This window comes from Elaeis guineensis, chromosome 7 (assembly GCF_000442705.2).
Source record: "Elaeis guineensis isolate ETL-2024a chromosome 7, EG11, whole genome shotgun sequence".
Taxonomy (NCBI): Eukaryota; Viridiplantae; Streptophyta; class Magnoliopsida; order Arecales; family Arecaceae; genus Elaeis; species Elaeis guineensis.
The window spans coordinates 12,511,670-12,531,042 of NC_025999.2; the positions used below are offsets into that span (position 1 = coordinate 12,511,670).

General features: G+C 37.3%; 1 protein-coding gene across 1 annotated transcript; it reads right to left on the minus strand.

Moving 5' to 3' along the window:
- Positions 1-220: 220 nt before the first annotated feature.
- LOC105049148 (phospholipase A1-Igamma1, chloroplastic) lies at positions 221-10,176 on the minus strand. Its single transcript, XM_010928716.4, has 2 exons — positions 8,724-10,176; positions 221-806 (listed from the first exon to the last, which is right to left on the minus strand). Exons 1-2 carry the CDS (start codon positions 10,049-10,051, stop codon positions 563-565), a joined length of 1,572 nt encoding a protein of 523 aa, XP_010927018.1. The 5' UTR covers positions 10,052-10,176; the 3' UTR covers positions 221-562.
- Between the last annotated feature and the right edge of the window lie 9,197 nt (positions 10,177-19,373).

A 19,373-nucleotide genomic window follows, 5' to 3' on the forward strand; every position in this document is an offset into this window, starting at 1 on the left:
CCAAAAAACATAAAATTATCTCCAATAGATCACAAATCTTTTGTTCTTGCTCTTGAGGCTTTCGAATCCGAATTTGATAAAATTATGATTTTATTCTTGAAATATAATAAATCTTTTTTCAAGTCAAAAGACCCCCCCCCCTAATAACATTATTATAGTAGAGAAATTAGCAGGTGCAACATGGATGGATGTAATTAATTTAGTAGAAAGAAGGAGAATGTGAGAGAAGCACATGAAAACATTTATACTCAAGAAAACTTCTGTCCATTATGTTTATATATGTATAGACAAACATATCCTTTGGTTTTCTCTAGTGAAAATGATACCAGCCAATTACAATCTAGGATCATCATTCACTAACACTTGCCTATGAATTAAGATGCCACACATTCTCTTTTAGGTGCATATGGATTTCTCTCAGGAATTAAACCACAGAGCACAAAACAACAAACACATTGTCAGAACCAAGTGATCCTTTGGCTGGTCACTCCTGTGTGGGAATTAATTTAGACAATTATCTTGTTTTCTAGTCCATTAGCTCCTTGCAACGACTCCCACCGGCTTAATGATCTTTGTCGAGGCCCAGCCGTCCGATATGATGGTGCATGTCCGGCGGGTGGTCATCAATCTTCTGCCTCTCGGGCTGCACCCACCGTCCATCATGAGCCCTGATCATGCCCTTGTTCTCGTCCTGCCTCCAAAATGGTGGAACCATGAGGTGGTCCTTGAGGAAGTCGCACGCCTTGTTCACCAGTGCTGGATCCCTCTTGCTCGCCAGGAAAAACCTCACGCCACTGCCGTGGTACCTATAACTCATACCCCAACATTAACGCAATGACTACTTACCAAAAGGATGAGAACAACGAGTTTTGCGACTTTGTTTAATGCGTTCGGGTTGTATCTTTCTCACAAAAGAATGATTCACTTAATTAAATTTTTTTGTGCGAATCTATTGTTGGATCGCACCATATCTATTTTGAGATCTGCACTGGCTTTGAGATCAATATAGGGTTTAATATTATGAAAGAAGATCAATTATTCTTTTACATCAAAGATGCAATCAAATTCTTATTTATTATTTTTTTTTTTTTTATGGAACATAGTGCTGATATCACCGGTTTTTCATTATATTAAAAAGAAATGGGACAAAGTAACTAAAAGGATATCCAAGGATTAAAAAAAATAAAAGAATTAAGAGATAGGAGAGGGAGCAAGATTCTATCTGCATGTATGTATGTATACATGTGTATATATATAGATATAAACACATATATATGCATGTATATATTCAATTATATGTATTTCATATACTACCATATTTGTTGTGAGCGTGTATTCGTTGGATATCGATTAAGTATAAAATAATCATCAAAATCAAATAGTACAAATAAAATAGATTAACGGCCTAATCTAAGCGGATCTTAATTTCCTTCTGGAAAAATGTTCATCTCCAGGCCGCCACCACCCACCCACCCACACCACGAGGTACAGGCTAAGCACACAGCGGTCAAAGTTTCTAGTTATGACTTTTCAATCTTCAAATCTCACAGCTGCGGAGTTTCCAGTCAGAAACAACGAGCTGAGACACGATCACCCATCTACCAAACATCAGTTTATTTGTCAACATATCTAGTACTTCACATGGCAATCAATTTTCTATCAGAAAAATTATATCCTGCACCACATAGATGATATCACAATTAATGTACCATATCAATCATAACTATTCATTTAATTTTTATAATGACGCATCAAGATGAACACTTGATGAATAAGATCTTCAGAAACAAATGGTGGTGATGGACGTGATATCCCACCAAGGGAACTGATACATGTGATGTATGATATCCAAGTTGCATATGAAAAAATTATTGTCCATATTGTATGCACCATGTGGCTGTGCATGCAGTATCAATCTCATTCATCAAATGTATACCTCAGTGCACTATCAGTGATCGGGATTGATCGCATGTATGGTCATGCTGGATCTGTGATTTTTTTTGTTAGCTGTTTGAGAGGGGACAGCTGTATGTAAGCCCCATGGGCACCTAACTTGGACGGCAACTAATCAAATATCACTCCTTGTAATATATAATCCGGTTGTATCTACAAACTTAACGATGATAGCAGACGTGTTGTCTCCTAATGCTGACTGTACGTTCTCCTCTTCTTTTATTTCCAAATAAATTTGATAATTTTTTTATCAAAAAAATAAATAAATTATGTGGTGATTAACTAATGGATGGTACGCCCATCAATTAATATCTTTCATCTTCGAAAAAGAAGAGTCGTCTACGCAACAGACAGAACGTAGCACGATTTGCCAGCCCATATCATAAGCAAACAAATTAAGAACACCTATATATGATCACCCTTATCTGCCAAACTTCTAGCACATAATATATTATCTGCCAAACTTCTAGCACATAATATATCACGGCACCGCCAAAGTAACTCAGAAATCCCACTCTACAAAAAACGCTGCAACAAGAAGAAGCTCCACTGCAGTTTTTGAGTGATTATTGGACAAATCTGTGAGTTCATTACCAATCACATCTCTAATATTATTATTGCCTGTAGGTGTAGGACCCATCTGACAGTGATCAGTTACCCGACATGTCATTATTTTTTGAGGTCCAATACGATCTTTGACCAGACTTTAGCACTCCGTCCAATAAGTTTCTCCCGCGCACTTATTTTTAGCTCGCTCACGCAGTTATATCCCTCCTGTAGACAGTTATAATATTTCTGCCCATACTTAAATTTATGTACACAGTTATTTATAACCGCATCTATATTAAAAAATAAATATGTACTTGTACTTAAGAATAGAAATTAATTAAAAAATTTAAATTTAATATAAATATTAAAAAAATAATATTAGATGAATTAGATGTGATGGAGTAGGTTCTCGCCATTTAGCTGACTTAGTTAAGCCGATTATGTTTCACAGATCAAGCTCAGCCGATTAAGTTGAACCGGCTATATTTCGTCGATTAAGCTAAGTCGGCTATGTTCCATCGGCTAAACTCTACCACTAAGTTGAATCGACTATATTTCATTGATTAAATTCGACCGATTAAGATCAACATATAACTGACAATCCTGAATAATATTCGGCATATAACCGACTACTTTCTTGATGCCATATCGACTACTTGTTTTGTACTTTCAAAAATCGATGACGGTTATCCGACATGGGCATTAACTACGTGCAAACGTGGAACGCAATAATCGCTCACGAGCGGCCCATTATTCGCCCTTAATGATAGTTAATGAGGTAACTGCCTACTAAATGCCATAACTCCCATGTCTTGAATATTCAGGGACGAGAATTATGCAGTAACGGCATCACTTACCCTATAAATACCGATAAGTAATGGAGAACTTGAGAAGTTTTATTATTATAAGCTTTCGCTCTCGATTTTGATTTTCTTTGGCCGTGTCCTTTCTCCGATTAACTTAAGCATCGAAGGGTCTCCCACCGGATAACTTCCAGCAGGTGAATTTCTTTTGTAGGTTTTCTACCATCCACTGTTCAGGCGCAACAACTTGGTTTCTGACCGACTATCTCACCGGAGACAGGCTACAACAGTTTGGCGTGCCAAATAGGAGAAAGAAAAGAAATAGTCTTCCAAGAATTGCAATGGCCAAAATAAGGGCGTGGAATACTTCTATCAGTTCCGCTCAATGCTCATCGTGGCGTGATGCACCTCCGATGACCCTCGAGGAGCCCAGTACTTCCCAATCGATGGTGACTACGGACCAACAGTAATTTGTTGTCCTAGTGCAGCAAGTGAAGACCTTGACGGAAGCTATTCACAGTCTCCAATAGATTGCGAAGTAGCAGGGGCGGCAATAGGAGGATTCGGTATCGCGGGATGTGCCCTCCAAGCACAGTCACCGATCTCGTTCTCCATCTCGCCACTCGACTCGACACTCATATCGGATGAGTTATCGGCCCATCCAACACTCGCCTCATCCTGACTCCTGGCACGCTCCACATGCCACTTTCGAAAATCGCCGGTCTCCTTCCCCTCGATGAGCCTCACAAAAAGGGAAGAGGCCACGATTACCATCAAGTTCTTTCGGAGAAGGTTCAACCCCAGAATATTCTCAGCATCCCAATGAGTCTCAACGATGGTTAGATGAATACGACTGTAAGTTGAGGGACCTTGATCGCCGCCTAGCTCAGCTTCAAATAAATAATTGGGATCCCACCGATAAGCTCGGTATCAACACCCGTCCACCCTTCTCTTGACGGATTCTCAACAAATCAATTTTCAGTTGGTTTAAGATGCCGCAAATGGAGCCATATGATGGTTCTATTGATCCACTCGACCATCTCGAGAGCTACAAGATTCTCATACTTCTTCAGGAGGCATCCGACGCCCTCCTCTGCATCGTCTTTTCGGTTACTTTCTAAAAAACTACCTGAACATGGTACTTCGGACTTCAATCGGAGAGTATATATTCGTTCGAATAGTTTGAATAGCTTTTCGTGGCACACTTTCGTACCAATCTAAGGATGCCACAAATTTTTGACAGTCTTTTTTTCGTCAGACAGCAACACGGAGAATCTTTATATGACTTTGTGGTGCGTTTCAATGCCGCCACCTTGGAGGTTCGGGACCTCAATGAGTTGATGGCCATTGCGGCTATGAAGCGGGGATTGCAGAGTTCCAGGTTCACCTACTCTCTTGACAAGATCCTTTCCCGACCTTTTACCGAACTCCTCGAGTGCGCATAGAAGTACATTTGTGCTGAGGAGGGTACAACTGACCCATGCCAATTCAAGGGCAAAGATTAGAAGAAAAAAATGAAGAAGGAAGGAACCTTCGCAGGACCCAGCCGAACCCGCATTGAGAGAAAAACTCCACCTTTTCGACCAAGTTCGAAGCCTAAAAACTTCGATGATAGGTATGACTCTTACACTGCTCTAACCACTCTTACGACCCCAATCGATGAAGTCATAGCCGACATCTCGCAATAGAAAGTACTACTGTCAGTTCCATCGTGATCACGATCATGATACCGAGTAGTGCATCCAGTTCAAGAACGAGATGGAAGCTTTGATCTGGTGTGAATATCCCAAAAAGTACTTATGGGACCGACTTGTGCAGCTGCCTGCTGATCCTCACACCCAACTGATGGTGGATGTAATCAACATGATCTCGACAGGACCAAGACTATGAGAGACAGACGACTCAGAAGGTCCCTATAAAATCTCAATAATTCTACGATCAGAGGCATACATAATTGAGAATTTGGATGGTATGAAAATTCTTCAGACTTGAAATATCGAGAATCTACAAATGTACTATCAGTAAGATTACCTTTTGTTGGGTATAAAATACCCCTCCAGCCGAAGTTCGTACCAGGAGTGACCCTCCCGGGACTCTGCCGACGTCCAACCTTGGGCGACATATTTTCGAACCTCTCCGGCGGTCGAACTTCCGCAATATTCTCAAGTTCTGCCGACGGATAAACTCCCACAGCTTCTTCCATAAGTGTCGACTGGGTTCCCCCGACGGACGAACTCCTGCCGCATCTCTCGGGCTTCTCCGACGATAAGCTTCTTCGGTTGTCCATCAGGCTGTTCCAAGTGCTCTCTGGATTTTACCATCGGCCGATCTCCTACAAGGGTCAACCGTTCGTCGGACCCCTTCCGGATCTTTTCCGACAGGATTCGATTGACTCCAATCCGAATTTCTTCCAGAGCTACGTCAGTTCGTCAGTGGCCGAACTTTTCCAACAGCAGATCTCCACGACGGACGGGCTCCATCCAAGTTTCTACAGCGGTCGACCGCCTTTTGGGTTTCATCCGGGCTCCTACAGGAGCCGGACTTCTTTCCCGAACTCCTACTGCAGGTAGACTTCGTTCGAGCTCCTACAGGAGCCGGACTTCAGCTCTGAGCTCCCATTGCAGGTAGACCTCATCCGAATTCTTACAAGGGTCAGACTTCGAGTCCCCACCACAAATGATCTACTCCGAGCTTCTGCTACAAGCGATCTACCCCGAGCTTCTGCTACAAGCGATCTACTCTGAGCTACTACTACAAGCGGTCTACTTCAAATTTCTACTACGAGTGGTCCGCGTCAGATTTCTACTGTAAGCCTCTACTCGAGCTTCTCTTGTGAATGAATTTCTTTTGGACTTCTATTGCAGGCAGGCTTTAGTCGAGCTTCCTCAACAAATGATCCCCATCCGGACTTCTACGGAAACCAGACTCCGACCGAACTTCTGTAGCGAATAGATTCTGGATGAACTCCTACGACGCATGGGCTCCAGCAGCCGAACCCCTCCAGCGGGTGAACCTCTCCAGCGCCATCCGACATCCACTGTCGGTCGACCTTCTGACGGATTCTGCGTGAAACTGAACTTCATCCACAGAAAGCCCCCAACCGAGCTTCGATCGACAGGCCTGGACTCCCTGGCAGGCCACAGTAATGGCCGCGACTCTGCTCCACTTCCTATAACGGATCTCACGCGGCTCCATCATGTTCTGGCAAGTCACGACAACGGACATCACTCCACTCTCCATAACAGGCTCCACGTGGCAGGCCACGGCGATGGCCACGACTCCACTCCACTACTCTTCGTAATAAACTCCTCATGGCCCCAAACGGCCCACCACCAGGCGGTTACAGACATCGCTGTCAATCTGTTACGCCCTCCGCCTATAAAAAGGAGATCCCCAGATATGTTATTCTCTAAGCTCTAATCTCTATCTAAAAAATTTGCTAAAATTTTCGTTCGAGCACTCCATTCTTGTTGAGGCAGAGAACTGACTTGAGCATCGGAGGATCTTGCCGGAGTACCCCCACCTCCGGTTTAGACTTTCTTTATAGGTCCCGATGGCGACCGCGACTCCCTCGACTCCAGCTTCTCTGACGCCGACGGATTTTTGCATCAACACCTTTTAAATTAAAGATTTTCTTTTCGATAATTCTATGTCGAATAGTTCAAATACTCAATAATTTACTGAACAATATGGTCACTTGACATCCAGCCAAACAATTACATCGTTGGCTAGTATCCGATGAAATATTATTCAACTGACACCCGATCAATGAAAAAATAAAATAATTTGATAAGCTATAAGATTCAATTACCGTAAGCATATCAGCTACCGCCTAAGGATCATAAATCTATCAGCCACGGTATGCATGCAGACCAAAACGGACAATAAAGTAGTTAGCAGGCTTTAACCCGACTATGGATTAAATGATCCGAAATAAAACTTTCTCTGATCGACTATGTTTCGATTCGACAGAATGATCTACGACTATATTCCGATTTGACGAAATGATCTACGATTATGTTTCGATTCGATGGAATGATCTACGACTATGTTTCCTTTTTTTACAACTACGTTCTAGTTTGATGGAATGATCTACGACTATGTTCCGATTCGACGGAATGATCTACGACTATATTCCAATTCGACAAAATAATCTGCGACTATGGTCCGATTCGACCACTATGCTTCAAATTCGATGAGATATTCTACAAAATGATGACTCATTCTACGAAACAACGGAATAGCTAGGCACAACTTTTAGGGCAACAATAAGTGAAGATTGTCGAAAAAAATAATTCGGATTCGTATGATAATTAACTCCTCTCATCTGATTAAAAGCTACAGAATCGAACTCAAGAGTTGGAGGATAAGTGTTGGAGTAGATCCTCGTCACTTAGCTGACTTAGTTGAGCTGACTATGTTCCGTCGATTAAGCTCAACCGACTATGTTTCACCGACTAAGTTCAGCCGACTAAGCTGAACCGACTATGTTCTGTCGACTAAGTTCAACCGACTAAACTAACCGACTATGTTCCACCGACTAAGCTCAGCCGACTATATTCCATCGACTAAATTCTACCGACTAAATTGAGTCGACTATGTTCCATCAACTAAATTAGGCTGATTAAAATCAACATGCAACCAATAATCTTGAATAATATTCGACATATAGCCGACTACTTCTCCGATGCCATGCTGACTACTTGAATTTTGTACATTCGAAAATCGACAATGGTTATTCGGCATGGACATTAATTACATGCGAATGTGGAGTGCAATAGTTGCCCACGAGCGGCTCATTACTCACTCTTAATGGTAGTTAATTAAGTAACTGCTCACTAAATGCCATTTTCTCACGTTCTGAATATTCAAGGATGAGAGTTATGCTGTAACGACAATACTTATCTTATAAATATCGGTAAGCAATAGAAGATCTGGAAAGCTTTATTATTATAAGTTTTTATTTTCGATTTTGATTCTCTTTGGTTGTGTTCTTTCTTCGGTTAACTTAAGTATCAGAGAATCTCCTATCAGACAACTTTTTTTGACAAATAAATTTTTTTTTGTAGATTTCCTATCATCCATCATTAGATGCAATAACCCGACTTTCGATCGACTGCCTTGCTGGAGACAGGCTGCAACAAGATCCATCATGGATCACTAAGAAACCCATCCCAGCATACGTTGTCCCAGAGGTTAGTGGTCATGGTGAACTTGATTTAACTAATAATTTCTCAGTTTAAAGCTCAGTTAATGAGGACTAAATGTTATAGCTTGGTTAATGGAGGAATCAGCTATTAAATACATCTAATCTTTTTCATGGTCTCTAAAACCCCTAAAATTAACAAAATTAATTTCTCCAAATGAATGAGAATACACGTGCATGAGAGAGAGAGAGAGAGGAATAAAAAGGCATACCCGTCGAGTAGGTGCAAGTGGGCCTCGAGGTTATGAAAGCAGGAAGGATCACCAGTGTCCTTAAGAAAAGGCGATCTCTTGTGGTCCAAAGCCAACTCCACCCCCACATGGCTATAACTCCATGGCAACCCCTCGGCAAACTTCCTAAAAAACGCCGGCACGTGCTCGTTGAACAGAATCCCCGGCACCTTGGGCACCGTGTCGTGGACGTTGACCACCCTCAATGCCTTCACTCCCAACCCCTCAAACCTCTCCTTAAACCTACCATTCCCCACCCTCGGCCCCGAGAACGAGAACACCGTTATCGCCACCTTCTCCCCGTCCACCCCCACGTCCTGCCCCGTCTCCGCTATGTCGTACGCGCTCAGCATCGCCAAAGCACTCCCCAAGCTGTGCCCCGTCACCGTTATGCTCACCGTCTCCCCCGCCTTCGTGCATTGCTCCACCAGCCGTCTCACCTCCGTCAGCACTTGCTGGCGGGCCGAGTACTTGCAGAACCGGCACGTCGGATCCTTGTCGGTGTAGAGGTCGAGGAAGCCGGATTCGACTTTGACTTCCGGGTTCGAGCAGGGGATCCCCTCGGACGCCACCGGGCGAAGGAAGTCCATGAGATCGGCCACCCACTCGAGCCTCGTCACGGTGCCCCGCCACGCGATGACGATGTCTCTCCGGCCGAGGCGGGCGGTGGCGTCGTCGTCGGACACCGCGATGTAGCCGATCCAGTTGGCCTTCTGGCTCCAGGTCTTGGATCCCCGGGTCTGGGTGAAGAAATTGGATAGATTTAAATTGGAGGTGGCGTAGAGGTAGCGGGTGATTTCGTAGCCGGCGTTGTCCATGCCGAGGCTGCCGAAGAACTTGCGGCGGTTGTACTTGCAGCTGCCGCAGTAGCGGGAGAAGGGGTCGTAGTCGAACCCGTCGTAGCACGCCTGGGCGAACTCCCCGTAGCGGATCAGCTCGGAGCGGAGGAGAGGGTCCATGGGATCGAGCAAGCCGGCCCAGTCGTCGCTGCCGTGGATCTCGCGCCACCGATCGGCGAGCCGATCATCATCGTCGGGACGATGGAGGGGGCTTCGAAGGAGATCCTCCTCTTCCTCTGCTTCCTGCTCGGCCTCCAGCTCGGTGATGATGGAGGACAAGGAGTCATCCTTGGTGGCCGATGGCAAACGAGTGTTTGATAAGTTTGTGCTTCTTAGTGTTCTACTTAGAATTAGACGTGGCGAGGTGAGCGTGACCAAGAGAGAGGGTTTTGGAGGAGAAAGAGGAGGAGGAGGAGAAGGGTGGGAGAGGGGGTTGAAGGATGGAGGGAGTTTGGGGAGTGGGATGGCCATGGGGGATGAGGGAAGACCAGCAGGGAGGGGGGTGCGGAGTGGTACTGAATCGTTGCAATAAGGATGGGAGCTTGGAAAGCTCGAGAGGGAGGGGTTCTTTGGTTTGCTCGCGTGGCTGTGGTGATGATGGTCGATGGGATGGAATTATTGACCTATGGTACAGGCTATGGATGATGGGTTAATTAAGTCCGATAGTCATATAATGTGCCACATGGCAGTTGTTGATCAAATGGCTTCTTGGACTAAAAGAAATCTGCATTTATAAAACAAACAGCATGAGGCAGGTGAGCAATTAAAGTAGACAATGATAACTAAAGCTACCGGACAAAAACTGACAGGGATGACCCATGAGTACTCAATTTATTAATGCAGGGCTGTGTAAATTTCTACTGTGAGGTTTTGTTGCCCAACTCCTCTTGAATCTTGGGGTGCCAAACCACCGGGTACTCGCATCCTATGCGTACGTCTGAGTTTAGCCATTTGGGGCTCATCTGGCTGATGAGACAAATGGTCCGTTACATAGATAATATTATTATAATAATATAATTATAAAAAAAATATAATTATTTTATAAAATTATAAAAAATTTTAGATTATGATATTTGATATATATAATAATATTATTATAAAATTATAAAAAAATTTATATTATAATATTTGATATATTATTTAAATTATATAGAATATAAGTTAATTTTTTTAAAGTATCCTCATCTTTACTTATTGATTATTATTTATTTTTTCAGGAGAATAACTTAAATTCAAGACCAATAATTTTTCATAACATCACTCATTATATTTTTTTCTATTTTTACCCATTGGGACTATCCATAATTTATTTTGATGGAGATATTTAGATCTTGAAGTTATCTTATTACAAGATTGTAGAATTGCAAGATTTCATGTAATCACATAACCACCTCTTCTCTCTTTAGACAATCAGATTATCTCTTTTTGAGATAATACTGTATTACATGTAATGCAACATTATCTGTGAAAGTGAGAAAATAAATAGTATAATTTGATTACTTATTGTGAAATTATATATAATTCTATCAGAATTATATGCTACCAAACATCTTCTGAGGATAATATGACATGATAAAATAAATTTTATATTAGATAATTAAATTTGATTAAAAAAATATGTGATTGATTCGATATCTATTTTACTAAAAGAATAAAATATATGTCACAAAAAGATGATATTTTTTTCATGCCAAATTATTGAATAGAAATAATCTAAAACGATCATTATACTACAAGAAAAAATAAAATTAAAAATGAAAAAATTCATTTCTAAATAAGGAAATTTCATTGCTAAATGTATTTAGCAATAGAATAGAAATGAAAAAATTCTGTTTCTATTTATTCTATTATAAAATTTATTAAAAATAAATTTTTATATCTGTTTTTAAATTTACAAAGGGATTAGCAATGAAAATCTTTTCATTTCAAATTAGCAACTGAAATGTATCCATTTTAAATTAGCAATAAAAATATTTTTATTTCAAATTAGCAACGGAATACTTTTTCATTACTAATTTGAAACAGAATTATTTCTATTGTTAATTTGAAATGAAAAGAGATTTTATTGTTAAATAGAAACAAAATATTTTATTTCTAATTAAAAATAAAATTTTATTTCTAAATAGAAATAGAAATATTTTTCATTTCAAATTAATAATGAAAATGATTTCTGTTATTAATTTGAAATGGAATTTCTCTCAGTTTCTATTAGAAATGGAAGTAGTTTTTGTTGCTAATTAGAAATAGAAACAACTTTCATTGCTAATTAAAAATAAAAATTTTATTTCTATTTCATTTTAAATTGGATAAAAAATTTAAAAAAATTATTTTTTAAAAACAGAATTGTAATCCATTTCTAATCAGAAACAGAATTTCATTTCTATTCTATTTCTAAATTTGTAAAAATCAAAAAATAAAAAATTTTTATTTATAATTTTTCACTTAATTCTATATTTTATATCAAATATTCAATAAAAAAATTAAATATGATAAAAAATATAATTTATTAATATGAATAATAAATATAATATAGAATTAAAACTCAAATACATCAAATAGTCTGATAAAAGAAAAATATAAAATTTAACTATCATTATCATCATCTTCAACAACATTATCTGGTGGAATATCTGGATCTGGATATATAAAATTTGAGCAGCTCATCATCTACTGCATTATCTCCTCCATCTGGCGCATCTGATCTTGCAACCTCTGCTCTCTCTCATTTCGCTCCTCATTCTGCTCTTTTAATGTAACAACAGTCTGCTGGAGCTCCTAATTTGCAACAACGGTCTCCTGAAGTTGTTGATTTTACTCTGTCAATTTCTCTTTCAACTGTTAAAGCTCATCCTCCAATGCCTCTGAATGCATACGAGATGACATAGCTGAGGATGATCTGTAAGATGATAGAGGATAAAAAGCAGATGTCTAAGAACCCACTCTGTATACTCTATGCTTCTTCTCCCCCCCAACGGTCTCATACCAAAGCTGTCTCTCATCCATAATAAGAGGCTCACTGCATCCCTCTTGTGGCTGAGACATCTGCTTCTTAAGCATATTATAGTGATTCTGCATCATATCAATTATCAAATATTATCTTCAAAATTTATCTCATAGTGCAAATATTGAAAAATAGTCAATTCAAATACTTATTCCCTTGCATAAATAGTCTTTGCTCGTCTATCAACAAGTTCATCGTTGGCCTTCTTAGTATGGGTCACCTCAAATAGCTCATGTTGGAGAGATTTTCTACCATGCTTCTCTCACTGAAAAATTTATTGATTTAAATAACTTGCATTAAAGTCAATAGACATATGAATAAATATAAAAAAAATTAACTCATAAATTTTTGAGCATGTCGTGTATGGAAACAGAGCCCTTTATATGGCGAGATATCCCAGATCCTGATCCACCAGTCTTACTAAGGCGATTTGCTCTAAATTGATCGCTATGAGTTTTGAAATCTTCTTTGATCCATTCCTCCTTCCATCTTTGCCATGTAGTATTAGAGACATGTATAGGCTTCTCTTTCAACTTTCTCATGGAATGCATGAGGACACTGTATCACTGTCCAACTTTATGTCTCCAGTCTATCTGAATATTTGAGGTTATGGCCTCATCTCACTCGAAATATTTCTGTAGTAAAATAAATAAATAAAAAATAATAATATCCCATATAAGAATATTCAACACAAAAATTTTAAAAAAATTAAAATAAAATAGATGCTTGGTTGTGAAATTTGATGGCTTTGGATCACTTCCTATATAAGTTCATCATCATGTTCATATTGATGAGTTATTGTTTAAGTCGATAATGGATCATAGAGAATTGTACACAATGAGTTTGATTTTTCATTAAAGTTATTCAAGATCAGACATAAACAATTACAATTATCAAGTAATGTTTATTGTATAGAGATAGATTGTCCATAAACCAATGGGGAACAAGTAATGAAAAAATGATCATAAAATTAACTAAGTTATAGGTTGATACATTTCATGTATGCTATCAAATCAAATCAACTAAGCTATAGATACATTTCATATAAATTATTAATAAAATATATTTATAATTTTTATTTAAAAAAATTAACTCTTATTTTAACCCAATTACTGACAAGCATTAATATCTTATATTTGATTAAATTATTTATCACCTGAAATTATTTCCAATAGAAATTCTTTGTTTCCTGAGAGATGGTCTTCTAGTAATGTCCATCATCGTCCAGCTTTTTTTTGAAAATTGATATTATCTTTCGAGCACATACCTCAGAGGGTTCTAACCTATTAAAAAATCAAAAATAAAAAAATAACAGATTGTACAAATGATTAGCATAAAAAATAATAATTAAATATTATATAAAATTTAATTAAAAATATTAGTACTTATTATTGACTATTGTTATGACTGATCTCCTATTTTGATGATCATGGGATAATGTATCTAAAGATGGTGTTAGGGTAGCAGATGGGCCTCCAACATCTACTATGGATGCTCCACTAGCAGAAACAGTAGATGAAATAATTGTATGAGCAGATGGTAATAATGATCGTACTGTAGAAGGTGAAGGAGCATCGACCTCAGCTAGCATACATGGCTCTTCATGCATATCGCCATCACCCTCTATATGAAGGACTGGCCTATAAGACCCTATTCCCCTTTCTCTGTCAGATCTAGACCCTCCTCTCCAACTGATCCTTCTCATCCTACAAAAAATAAAAATTATATAATTTTATAATATCATTATTTTCTAACTTCATTCATAAAAATAAAAATAAAAATAAAAATTAAACATTCATTCACACGAATATCGTTATTCACTATCTTCATAATCTTCATCATCTTCATCATCGATTTTTGAGTCAAGCTGAAGCTCCTCTTCATCCTCAACTTCCTCATCATCAATTTCAATTAGTGTCCCACTTGAATCAATCAAAGATTGTTGTGCATTGTCGGCATCTATTTGTATTGATGGAACTTTCATTTCATCTTGTTGAAAAGGTGCATCACGTGAGAGGATAGTTGTCTCCCTCATTTTAGAAAGCTCCACAACAGACCTACCTTTTATTTTGAAAATTGCCCACCAATCAATCTTATCACGCTTTAAACTAGGATATGTCATATAATTGACTTGAGCGGCTTGAATAGCAAGAACAAATGGTTCATATCTATTAAAGGATCGCTTATGATTAACTTTAACAAGATTATATTATTGATGAACCTTTGTTCCCACATTTGATGTCAAATCAAATCAATCACATTTAAATAAGAAAGTTCTCTTAATTGATAATCCCAAATACTCCAGGTGTATAAATTCAATCAACTATCTGTAGTAGCCACTCTCATCAATACTGTAATTAACATCCTTTATGCACGCACTACTATTCATCGTGGCCCAATCTGAACCATAACTTTTAGTGTGAAACTTATAGCCATTCACTACATAGCTGCTATAGGTCATCATACTTTTTAATGGACGCTTTGCAACAGCCTTTAAAAATTGATTCGAGATATTTTTGGAGGGATCATGTGCATATTTATAGAATCACATCGTAAATTCACACTCTAGTTTCTTATCAACATCTATCTCCGTGATTTATGGATGCATATGTCGTAACTCATCAACAAAAATACTTCAAACAATAAAAAGAATAAATTAATATAGATTTAAAAATTTTATAATTTTCTTCTATTATTAATGGTTATAAATAATTTAGTGTAAAAAGATATAAATTTATATTATAAATATATACTCAATGTATGGTTTCACTTTTGGACAATTCAATAGGATATATATTTGAGCTACCCGATGTTCATTTTTTGTAAGATATCTAATTTTTTCTGTACCAAGTGGCCTACTAGAATGTATAAAAATTGATAGATTTTTTTTTTATGTTCTTCTACGACTTCTCCACTATCACCGTTATGCGGCACCTTTTGATGCCTTGTGTTCACATGTGGTTTGAAAATATGAGCACAGAATGATGATGCTTCTTCAACTAAGTAAGCATTTCATATTGAACCTTCAACTTTAACTTTATTTTTCATATTATTTTTTAACTTTCTAAGGTACCTGCAATGATAAAATTTATATTTAATGAGTTTTATAATTATTTACATAATGAAGATTTAGAGAAAAAAATTAAACTATTTACTTCTCAAAGGAATACATCCACCGATATTGTACTAGACCCGCAATCCATGTTTCATAAGCTAAATGCATAGGAAGATATTTCATAGAGTTAAAGAAACTTGGAAAGAATATACGCTCTAGTTTATAGATATCAAAAGAAATCTTTTCATTTATTCGTAACATGTCTCTCTCTTAGATTACAGTTGAAGTTAGCTCTCTGAAAAAATTACTCAATTCTATTAATTCCTGCCAAATATTTACTGGCAGTAGTTCACAAAATGCTATAGAGAGTAATCTTTGCATAAAAATATGACAATCATGATTTTTTATCCCAAATAGCTTCAACTTTCGCATGTCCACATATCTGCCCATGTTTGACACATATCTATCTAGAAATCTTACATTTTTAAGCCACTCGCACAATACTGCTTTTGACTGTTTGTCTAGAGTGTAACATGCTTTTGGATATTTTTTCATTCACCTCATTCCATTCCAACTTAGGCCGATGACATAATTCTTTCAAATCTTCTCTTGATTTGGCATTGCCCTTAGTCTTTCTTTCAACATTCATTATCATGTTGAAAATATTTTCAAATATATTTTTCTCGATGTGCATGACATCAAGGTTGTGTCGAATGAGCTTCGTACTCCAATAAGGCAAATCTCAAAAAATATTTCGTTTCTTCCAACCATTAGTCTTAGCAATATGGGAGTTAGTCTCATCTACATCCAAATCAGAAACTTTCATTAATCCCAAATCATCTATTTGTTTCAAAATCTCAGTACTACATAGAATGGGTGGAGCTATTTTTGTTACTATTTTATTCTTTCTAAAAGCTATTTTGTTTTTTCTCGACAAATGACCAGGAGGTAAGACCTTATGGTGTTTGTCAAACTATGATTGTTTATGACTGTTTATCAGAGTAAATACGTCTGACTCCATTATGCAATATAGACAAGCAATCCTACCTATAGTACTCCATCCTAACAACATTGAATATACAGGAAAATCACTTATCATCCACATAAGTGCAACACGCATTTGAAAATTATTTTTCTTTGAAACATCGCATATCTCAACCCCCACATCCCACAATTGTTTCAACTCTGCAAGTAGGGGCTGTAAGTACACATCCAACTTATTCTTTGGATTTCGGGGATCAAGAATAATTACAGTTAGAAACATATACTCCTCCTTCATACACAACCAAGGAGAAAAGTTGTACGGAGTGACAATGACAGGCCAAGAAGAATATTGTTGACCTGACTATCCAAATAGTTGAAACTTATCAGTGCACAGTTCTAATCTTATATTTCAAATTTCTGATGCAAAATGATGATGTGTTTCATTAAAATACTTCCACACAGGTGCATTTGAATAATGACGCATAACCCCTTTTACAGCCTCATGCTTAGCGTAGCATCTCATTTCCTTTGCCATTGCATTCGACGCATATAATCTTTGCAACCTTGGCATGAGAGGAAAGTAATACATCTTCTTATATGGAACACTGATTTTATGCTTAGCAGATCCTCCTCTTCATTGTTTGTACCTAGAATGATCATAGAATTTACAACTTATTAATTTACTGTCTTTGCCTTAATATATCATACATCCATTATTACAGCAATGAATCTTCTCTACTAATAGTCTCAAGGCTTGGACCAATTTTTTTATATTATAGAAGTTGTCTGTTATTACATTATCAGTCGGTAACAAGTCTTTCATAAATCGACAAATGTCATCAAAACATATCTCAGATAAATGATGTTCTGCCTTTATGTTCAACATCATCGCGACAGCTGATAACTGTGAATGATTTTCACAACCCGGCCATACCTCCTGTTCAGCTGCTCTTAACATGTCATACAATTTTTGAGCTGATGGATTTGGAGGTTCCTCCGTATCATTCGAAAAAAAATCAGGACCTACAGCATCCATTATCATCTACTGGTGTGCATTGGATGATGTAGTCTCAACATCTGGAAGAGGCACTTCTGTCCTAAACTGTATATTTTGATTAACTTCAACATTCACTCTTCTGGATTCCCCATACAGAATCCATTGATAATAATTTGATACAAAGCCATACTTCATCAAATGATATCTAACTATATTCTTGTCAATAAAGCTACAATTTTGACACTTACGAAAATTATATGAACACTTGAGTTTGTCCCTGTTCGTACATTCTGGATGCCTTTTAGCAAAATCAATAAATTCTCCTAAATCTTTGAAGAAATCTTGATTTAATAGGCCATCTTTAAGCCTAGAATACATCCACCTTCGATCCGAACTCATGTTGCCAATCTGTGTTATTATCAAAAAATATTAATTTTTCATGTAATTATTAAATATATAACATGTACGTAAACCCCTTATAGCTCTATTTTACATTGAAAGATAAGGACCTAGTCCATTCGAAAATGCACCATCACTTCCAACAAAGATGGATAATAGATGTCCATATATTTGTATAAATTACAGCAGCATCTCCCCCTAGTTCTTCAAGTGCACGATGTGAAATATGCACCCAGAGAACAAGGAGAGATGATACCGAAATTATACAAATATATTAATAAATATTTAAATCCATCCCATTGATAAGTATAGTAGGCAATTTCAAACTATCCAACTGGACAATTCAGTGCCGTCTCACATCAATCATGATTAGGACACTGAACAGGTTTCTAAGTTTAAAAAAAACTCTATCGAAAATCTGATAGAGTTTTCCTATAAAATTTCAAACATCATCAAAAAATTAATATAAAAATTAAATATTATCAATTTTTCTATAAATCAATGGTGTACAAGGCAAATATAAAGGGTCTCTCTGTAGCTCATATTAATAGACATCTATCCAAGATATTCATATATAGACCGGCCATTTGAATTTTACACTTAAAAATAAAAGATGTTTGGACAAATTAATAATATAAAATGAGCAGATTCCTGAATCCAATAAAAGATATAAATAGAATTCAGTAGCATCAAGAACCAAAATATCCACATCAGATAAATAAATAAATTAAGAAAATGAAAATGCATATTAAATTAGGTAAGTTAAAAAATTAGATAAAGTGAAAAATATACTTTCAATGGTTCCAGCAAAGGGAGTTGGTTCTCAAGTGAGAAAATATGTGTCATCCCTGAAGGTTGAGACATGTCGACAGCACTACTAATATTTTTTATCTTTTATATTATACATACTTAAAACCTTGCCTAAAAAGCACTTGGAATGAAAATCCTTAGGGCTTTCATAACTTCTAAAAGAGAGAATTTCATCAAGCATATGACAAATTTTTTATCATGTTTAGCTAAGAATCTGGCAGAAAAGTCAATCAAATAACCAGCAATAATGAGTTACATTATCTTTTTTTTAATAATGAGTTACATTATCTTTTTTTTTAAAAAAAAAGTGTGACTAGGTCCTCTCTACATTCAGCTTCATTCAGATCAAACCGTATGTCATGAACCTGCAAATCTTGATGTGCATTATTGTTGATGCATAAGAAGCAAGGAAAAGCAATAATATACACAATACTTCTATCTGTCATGCACAAAACAGCTCCTCAAAGTAAACTATCATCCTGCATCATCTATAAAAAATTTTTATTTCATTTTATAGATGCTGAAGTATTTGATAAATTAATTTTAT